Source organism: Artemia franciscana, chromosome 1 (assembly GCF_032884065.1).
Source record: "Artemia franciscana chromosome 1, ASM3288406v1, whole genome shotgun sequence".
Lineage (NCBI taxonomy): Eukaryota > Metazoa > Arthropoda > Branchiopoda > Anostraca > Artemiidae > Artemia > Artemia franciscana.
Genome location: NC_088863.1, coordinates 44,792,825 through 44,802,490, shown reverse-complemented (window position 1 = coordinate 44,802,490; position 9,666 = coordinate 44,792,825). Strand labels below are relative to the sequence as shown.

Genomic DNA, 9,666 nt, shown 5'->3' with positions numbered 1-9,666 from the left:
AAAGGTCACTGAAAAGCTGAGATTATTTCCACTATTTACAGTTTCCTTGTCTTTTCTTTGAACTAAACGATTTCACATGTTTATCCATTTTAAGAAATATAAAATATTGACGTCACTTATCCTCAGTAATCATTTTTATTGAGGGTATAGCAAGTGTAAGCCCACGGACAAGTAGTCCTGAGCGTTCGAGGGGGTAGTCCGACTAACCTCTGACGTCATGTGCATCTCATAAAAGGCTTGAATTAGTCGGATAAGTAACCGGACAAGTAAAAGAACACGGGGTAATCCTTACGAAAAAATCTCTTTACGAGAGAATAACACTTTTGGGGCGTGATCTTCACTCAGTCGAAACGATCGTACTTGGCAACCTTGAAATAAGTACTCTCCTGGAAGAAATTGATGCTAAAATTGTAGAATAATTGGATATGGATGATAATGGTAAGAAAGATTAAGCCTATAAGTCGAAGCTAAGTTGGCCAAAAGAGTAAATTTGGTTAAAATTCTAGTTTAATGACTTTCGGCTATCTCGGAAAGGGGTTATGTTAGCAAAATGAAACTTTCAGGGATTGGTCTAAAGGCTAAAGTATATCCCAGGAAGGTATTTTAAAGTAACCACCTCCAATCCTTCTCCCTCTAGAGGGCCCTGAAATTGGTCTACATGTCAGGTCTATAACAATTGAAATTTTGACAAAACATTTTACCTTAATTTTCAGCTACCAGTTGCTTTTTCTCTGCCTTTAGGCTAGTTCTCAAAATGCAATTCCTGTTATTTGAGTAGAATTCGGAGCCATACCATTTTTTTTTTCTAAATTTAAGAAATGTGTTTGCATATCTTTAAAACCTTATAAATTAGGATTAAGCAAAGTTGTGAAGCTGAAAACAATTTTGTTGTACTTCATTCAAGCAGAATATATATTTTGCAAGGTTTCACTTTTATAACACATATATTTTTGAAGGTCAGGCTCCTCTAGAGGGAGAGGGAGTAGAGGTAGGTAATTCAAAATACCTCCCTGTTACATACTTTAGCCTTTAGACCCATCCCTGAAAGTTTCATTTTCCTAACCTAACCCCTCTTTGAAATGACATAAAGTCATTAAACTAGAATTTTACTTAAATTTGTAGTTATCCAAGAGCTATAGGCTATTATGGTGTTTAATTTTAAGAATGTCTAGAAAGACTAAAATATGTCCTGGGAACATTTTGAAGTAGTCTAGCCCACCTACCTCCACCCTTTCACCCACTAGACAGCACTGACCCTTAAAAATTTTGTTTTCTAAAAGGAAAACCTTGGAAAATAGATATTCTGCTTAAACAATTTCAGCTTCATAATTTTGCTAAATCCAAATTTATGAGATTTCAAATATCTGTAAATAAATTTCCCAAATTAAAAAAAAAATGCATAGATATGGCTTAAAATTATACTCAAATAATAGAAATTGCATTCTCCAAAGGGTTGGGGATGTGATTGTTGGAAAGGCAACTTTAACCATATAAAAAGGCATAAGAATAGCAATCAAAATTTTCTGCTTTTTTCAACCTTAAATCCTTCTAGAGGGCTGCTATTCTGCAATTTCACCAGTGCAAGCTTTAAATATGTTCATTCCAAGATTAGGCTCCACTGCTAATTATATCAGTGCATTTAAAATTATTAGTGTTTATAGTTAAAATATACAAGCTAATCACATACCTAGTGAGAAAATTCAGGCAAATTTAACAATCAAATTTCTAGGTGATAAAAATAGAGATCTATGATGATTTAACTTTTGAAATGATGATTGGCTCTTAACAAATATTGTTGAAGAATTTCTCTTACACTTGAAGCCATTATTAGTGAATATGAAGCAAAATGTTGAAAAACCAGATTATGCAACAAAGCAGGATGATTTTAAATTATGCTCTTATAGCATTGATGGAGAATTAGAACTAGGCCTACTAATATTCCTTGACAAAAAGTTTGGACAAGTTTAAGACAAAACTTTATCCAGAAGTTCAAGATAAAACATTTTGGTTGACCTTAGCCTACTATTTGTTTCATTAAGAAACCAAAGTGTGATTTGAAGAAAAGCTTGCCTCTGATATTAAGGAAAATCCCAAATGTTACTGGAAACATTTTTCTGCTAGGAGTCTTAACCATCACACTGTTCATGATTTTGTATAAAATAGCATGACCCATTCATCACTAATAGACACCAATAGGCTTTTGTGTTGAATTCTCAATTTCCTTCATCTTTCACCAAAAAACTTACACATCTGTCCCTGCAGTTCCCTTATCTTCTATAATCAGTCTAATGGGTGAATTGTCAATCAATGAACAAATGGTTCTGGCCAGTCTTGATAAATTTTATGTCAATAAATCTAAAAGATCAGATGAAAAACATTCTAGTCTTTTCAGAGAATATAGAAATGTCCTCAGCTCTCTCCTATGTGACCCCCTTTCAGCTGTCTCTCCAAAAAGGGACAACTATCTTCTGATTAGGAAACATCATAGATCACTCCAATCCACAAAAAGAGCATAAAGCCTGCACCAAAAACTATTGCATAGTTTCTGCTATGATCAGAATGACTTTGGCTGTTGTCAAAGTTATTGAAAGATTTGATGCAACATTTTAGGGCCAATAGTATCCTTACTCCTTCTCAACAGGGCTTCATGTCTGGCAGATTCATCAACACTACTATGTTGTAGATGTATTATTATGTCACAGCACTGTTTGAAAAAAAATCCCTCTCAACATGATCCTCCTACACCCAGCAAAAGCTCTTGAAAGTTTGTCAGTTTCTTATCACAAAGTTGAAAGCTGCAGCTATTGACCTTTCTATTATGCAGTTGATACAAAACTTTCTATCAGATAGAACCCAAGCTGTCAGAATTTTTTATTCTTGTGGTATTCCTCATTTTTCCTCCTTTATGACAGTTTTAAGTGGCATCTCTCAGGGTACAAATCTTGGACCAAGCTGCTTCAACTTCTATGTAAATATACACCAAATCTTCTATCAAACTTCCTCACTATGTATGTGGATGATTCTAAATTAGTGGATAAAACTACCACAGCTTTTGATTTACAATCTGTTTAAATTTATCTTGACAGTCAATAAATCATTATTGATTACAGATTGATTTTTAGCACCCATGCCAAGACTATATTGTCATCTGCCTTTCAATCCCTTGCCATTATCCAAAGGACAATCTCAGACCTTCATCCTAGAGTGTTATGAAATTGTATAAGGCCCTGATTTGACTGTGACTTGTGGCTGAAATGTCTTTGGGACCCCCTTTTTTCTATCAAAAAGGACAAAGAAGTTTTGAAAAAAGTGGAATGCAAGGCAGCTAAGATGATCATTGGATTGCAGCACATTTCTTATGAAGAATGTCTACACCATCAGAAACTCTCCACACTTACATATAGAAGAAAACAAGGAGATATGATTATTTCTAAATCACCCTTCTTGATCTATTTGATCACCCCTTGCATCACATAACTGTTGGACATTCAAAGCAATATTTTACCACTAGAGAAAGGGCCCACTTCTTCAGCCAGTGATTGGACCTATAGAACTAGCTTTCAGAAGACACATTCTTTACTGAATCACCTCACACATTTAAGTGCAAAATTGACAAAGAATAACTACATCAACTGTTCCTGTTCAACTGGGAGGTAACTGAATCCTCAACCAGTAAGTAATAAGCAACTGGACAAGAAAATCATTCTTATATATGTCATCATGGTGCATAAGAAATATTTTAACCCTTCACTTGCTCCAAGGTGTAATTTAATCTAATAAGATAACTAAGTATGTATGATTGTTCTAAAGTATTTTTCAGAATCTTTAAGGGTTTCAAGCAAGAGAGCCCTGTGCTTAGCCCCTGATTTGCTTTAACTTTGAAAAAATACTTCTTGGTTTCTTGGTTTGTGTCTCCTTTCCTTTGACATTATGCTCAGAAACAAAATCTGTAATGATTTAAATAAGATCCTCATCTACATTAGGCTGTTTTTAAATATAGTATGTAGTTTAGAAAATTCTTTTACACCTTATTAATCAAGGCTTAGCAATGTTGTGAAGCCCAAATGAATTTATTTGGGCCTTGTAGATGCTATAAATCTTTCCTTTTTGGAAGTTTCATCTTTATGACACATTGTTTGTGCAAGCTCAATATAAGTCAGTCCCCTTCAGGAAGGTTGGTGGTAGATACTTTGAAATAGTTGTAAAAAAAAAGAAAGCTTGTTATCCAGGCATTATGGGGAGGGGGTGATGACACAATATAGCTAAAAGTGACTGATAATTCATTCAGATAATTCAATAAATTTTCTTGACATAATAAAGTGAGAATTTGCTATTAAAGTGTTCTAAAAATGGAACAAATTGAACCACTACCATTTATTTCAAATATACAGCAGATCTTGAAAACCATTGCAATGATTTGAGGATCATATTTAGGTATAATAGAGTAATCTGGTAATATTAAAAAAGTCATACCATTTGATTCCCTATCTGATCCTGTTTCCAAGCATTATAATCTCTATCATTACAATTGCAACTTGCCCCCCCCCCCCCCTGTGCCTGGGTATAACCTAAGTCCATGGACTGTATGGGCAAGTTGATATTTTGGTTTATATTAATTTTTTTTCTAATTTTTCATCAACATATGGTCAATATAGCCAAATAAAAAAAACGTCAATGAATGAACTTTTAGAACTTTTGCAAGTTGAGGGTGTTAGAATATGTTTAAAAAGTAATATTAAGAAGACTAAGTCACTAAGGATAGGAATAAAGGAAGATGAAAAGGTGACATTGAGTAACAAAAAGGTTGATCAGGTGGACAGCTTCAATTACCCTTGTAGTATTATTAGTAAAGACAGTGGGAGCAGCAAAGACAGTAAAAGGAGAATAGCCAAGGCTCATGGTTTTTTTTCATAGTTAAAAGAAGTTTGAAAGCTACAGCACAGCTTACATGACACCAAATATCAGACATACATTTGAAAGACTGAAGACAAAAAAAGATATTGACAAGATATTTAAAGCCAATTATAATGCAACAAATGAAAGATACTTGTACAAAAGCTTAATTGATTTTTTTGGGATAATAATATTGTTTGGAGAGAGCTTTTGTTCTGTGTTATGGCTTTTGTTATATGAAAATATAACAATGATATATAAAATATAAAAATGAGTATTATATTCCTTAACAATTGTAGAAAAAATATTGCTTGTGTTGATGTTGATGGCAAAAAAAAACTTTTTGTTTATCTGATGGTTGTATTGATTTTTGTTACATCAACTATGTATTTAGAAGAAACCTCCTAGAAGCCAAAAGGAGTCTATTATAGATTCTAGGTGCTGTTTTTCAGAAGAAGGAAGAATAGGAAGATAAGCCTGCAAACGAAGACTAGAATATTGGAAGCTATAATGATGATAGTGGTCAAATATGGCTCTGAAGCATGTGTGCTCTGAAAAGTGGATAAATATTTGCTAGATGTTTTCCAGAGAAATTGTCTATTGATTATTCTGGATACCTGGCTGACTTAGTGTATTTCAAACAATAGGCTCTATGAAAAGTATGGTTTAATCCTGCTTTCTAGGGATATTATTAGAGAAAGGTTGAGATGGCTAGGGCATGCTTTAGGATGAAGGCTGACAGATTGTCAAAGATTGTCCTTTTCAGCCAACTGTCTAGGGATAAACAGAAAGCAGAATGTCTGCAATTGGGGTGGGAGAATGTTATACAGAAAGATCTAAAGGAAATGGGAACATCCTGGGAGGGTGTAAAGAGGGAGGCTTTGAATAGATTAGGATGGAGGAGGAGCGAGCTTAGCTGTGGTGACCTCAGGCAGCTTGGTGCTGTGGCGAGTTATTAGTTGTAGTGGTAGTTTCATCAACCTAGCCTACTAGCCACTTCTCTTGCAACACAAATAGCATATTTGTCAATTAAAGATCAGAAAATACATGCTAAAGTAACAGATAAGTGACATTACCTAAATCAAAAGTTGGTTAACACATGAGACAAATTGCAGACAAACAGGCTTTTCAGCTCGTTAAGACAGCTCTTTGTTAAGTTAAACTAATTAGCCCTCAACAGCACATTATCAGGATGTAAGTGTTAGTCTAGTATTGGATAGAAGTTTTATATACCAACTACTTCAGCTGCAACATCCTGAAAGCAATACATCTGAAATACTACTGAGTCTAATGGTTTATCTTTTGTTTTTCAGCTTATAAATTGAAAATAGGAATATTTCAAATTGATTTGTCGCCTTAGAAATTCTTGCAATCCTCTTAGATAAGATATTTATTTTTCAAAAATTCCTATCACAAGTCCCGAAGGGCCGAACTCGCACTGTAGAGTCATAAAAACCAAAAAAAAACCTCACAAAATAAGCAAACAAGTAAAAAACTGGCAAACAATTCCAAAACAATAATATCAGAATGACAAAACCATTCACTAGTAAAGAAAATATTAAGCTGTAAAAAGTCAGACAGTTAATAAGGTAAAAAAAGCTGATAAAACTGAAAGAGAGTGAAATAAAATATAAGTTAAAAGAGGTTTAAAAAAGAACATATAAAAAGGGAGAGCAAACAAAACAAGCAAGCAAACATGAAACTTGGGTATCACCAAGACTGAATAGTAAAAAAAAAGGAAAACTAGCGGTTTATTTTACCAGTAATGAGGGGGACAAAGGTTTTTTCATACCCAGAGGTAAAGCAACAGTTTTGTCCAATTTTTGGATTGTCCAATTGTTGGGCAATTTTGTCCAATAATTGGATCCAGTTTTGTCTGATTCATCACAGGAGATGCCAGGATGCCAAACTGGACAAGCATATTCAAGATGTGGGCGGACAAAGGAAATATAAATTCTGATGATATGAGAAGGGGGATGTTAAATTAATTTAAGAGATTAAGGACAGAAATGAATGCATTAGTTCTATGGACAATATCTTTAATGCAGAGATCCCGCTTTAAGTTAAAAGATTTTGTGACCCCAAGTAATTTAATTGAGGACGCAGAAATATTGGGGGAGACAGGGTTGAGAAAAAGGAATGAGGTTTCAAGATTAGCATTATCAAATTTAGAGGTTTAACTTTCATGTCTGAGTAAGCAGCATTGTCTACAATATCATTGTGGATGCTTATAGAGCTTCTTATTAAGTTTCTGTAGCAGGTTTCAACAACCATTAGGTCATCCACTCATTTCTATCTTGTCAGGAAATTCCTTAGCGGGGCAATTAATCATAACTGAAAAACTGAAGGAGGGGACCTAAGAGAGTACCTTGGGGTACTCCTTTGTGGACAGGGAGGGGACCAGAATAATGATTCTGATGTTTGACTACCTGTGATTTACTTGATAAAAAGAAGGCAACCAATTTAACCAGGAAAGAATCAATATTGAATTCAGTTACAAGTTTCTCAACTAGTACATTGTGGTTAACAAGGTCAAATGCTTTTTGAAGGTCAATGAAAATTAACTTTATCCAGCAATTATGTTTTTCGAGAATTTTTACAAGTGAGTCAATAAGAAAAATAAAGTAAAGGGAAGTAGAAATGGATTTGGGGTTCCTGAAATGTCTCAGGTCAGTAAGAGGTAGGATTTTTTCATTTACTGACTCTGCAAGGAATCCTTTATATATTTTAGAGAATATAGGAGTGAGTGAAATAAATCGAACACCTTCAGAACCAGGTTTTTGGTCTTTCTTTTTCAAGGGGGTTATGAAATCCTGTTTCCAAATTTGCGGATATTGGCCAGACTCAGTAATCTTATTTGAAAGAAAAGAAAGGCAGTCGCTGAAAGCACTAATAAGAGAAAACAGAATATTTAAGGGCAGACCCTTGTTTTTTGTAGCTTCCCAATTCTTCTGTTTATCGTAGATGGAGAGATGGAGGGGAAAGAAGGTGAGAGGTCATCAGTTGGTAATTGATAAGACAATGCCACGAGGCTCTGGTCGATGGAAGCAAGGAACCTGTTAAGATTATTATGAGTAACTTCTAAGGATTCAGGTGGGTTGAAATTAAGCTGGTCTAGACTCCTACCACACAACTTTTTTTACATTGGAATACCAATTTTTGGTTTATTGGTAGGCTAAACAATTCTTTGATCTTATTCTCGGAGTAGGATCGAGCAGATTTGCATATATCCTTTTTAATTGCTTCTCTTAGTTAATTAGCTTCATCCAGTTTACCACTTCTGAAAAGATTCATTTTTTTCTAATTAGTACTTTTACGAGTTGATTAATGAATGGTTCGTCACTGAAGCACTTCTTGATTGTTTTTTCGTGGAAAGAAAACAAATATTTATCATTTAGCTTTTTATGAAAGGTAGTGATTGCTTCATCAAGATTATGCAATTTATAAAAATTGCTCTTATTTGATGTTTGACTCGACCAATTCATCCATGGTTAACTCTGATGAAGGACATACTTCTCAGGCAGATGGAGCTCATTTTTCCTCTATAGGCTACTAGATTTTCAAAGGACAGGTTTTGTCATCAATATTGTAAATATTCGACCAGTGTTCATTGGTATGCCAACACCCAAAATTTAATACATCAATAAATGGTGTATAAGTATCAATAACATTCCTATCATTACAATATATTTGTTATAGACAAATCTATTATTATTATTCATCTTCGTTTCAGGCGAAAGTCTCAATTCTGCTAAAGATTCAGATAGAATCTCGCAATTTATTGTTGACTCATGGCTGATTTTCTTGATTGGAATTATCACAATTTTTCTCCTGCTAAGACGAAGTGATTTATTCAAGAGGAGCAGCGACCAAGCAGTTTTTCAAGGTAGTTCTTTTCTTTGATTCAAATCTTGGAAAAAATCCATGATCAATGAAGTCATTGATCAAATGAGGTCAATTCTAGATAAGACCTACTATAAATACTAACTTCATCAGTCAAACAAGAAATTCATCTAGTTTCTTTTGGTAGTAAAGTATAATTTAATGCTAAATACAACTAATTATGTAAACTAATCGTAAAATAAAAACTCGGTAAGCAAAACTTGTTAAAATTAGGTACTCTCTAGGAAATACAGGATAAAATTGGTGTTTTAGAGGTGCCCTGTAGCTACAAGATTATTTAAGCATTTCTTTGTAAGCATCTTATAACTTTTAACAACTTTTTTAATGATTCTGATTTTCCTGGGCTTAAAAAAAACAAAGCTCCTTCATTTAGAGTTTCATCGATTTAATTAATGGTATAGTTTATCCCTTTGGTAATCTTGTGCCTAGGGTAATACCTTAGCAATTGGACAGTGCCTGATTTAGGACATCCATTTTGAAAAAAAAAGAGAGAAGAAAAAAACATATCATAAAAAATGACAACAAATTCAAACTTATTATTATTTGGGAGTAAAATCATATTAGTAATTTTTTTTCTACATTTAAACCTAAGAAATACTATATTATTTAAATAGCCGTATTCAGCCACGTTCCTCACATCATTTGGCACTTGGACACAACTACTCAGCATAAGATGATGCACTGAAACAACTCAACTTGAATTCACTTGATAGTCGTAGAAATAAGTCGACAGATCAATATGGACTAAACTATTTGAATTCCTCAGCTCATTGTGGTCTACTAACCAACCTTGAGAGCCCCCTCCCCTTCTCTATTGAAGGACCAGTCTCAAGATCCCAATAAATAAAAAAGAACTGTCCACGGTTAATG

General features: G+C 34.0%; 1 protein-coding gene across 1 annotated transcript in view; it reads left to right on the top strand.

Annotated features, from left to right (window-relative positions):
- The first annotated feature begins 335 nt into the window (after positions 1-335).
- Positions 336-9,666, top strand: part of LOC136030266 (selenoprotein S-like) — a 30,776-nt gene continuing 21,445 nt past the window's right edge. Inside the window, exons 1-2 of the mRNA XM_065709127.1 lie at positions 336-438; positions 8,627-8,779. Of these exons, the coding sequence (XP_065565199.1) occupies positions 426-438; positions 8,627-8,779 (166 nt within the window). The 5' untranslated portion in view covers positions 336-425. The remainder of the gene's footprint in view (positions 439-8,626; positions 8,780-9,666) is intronic.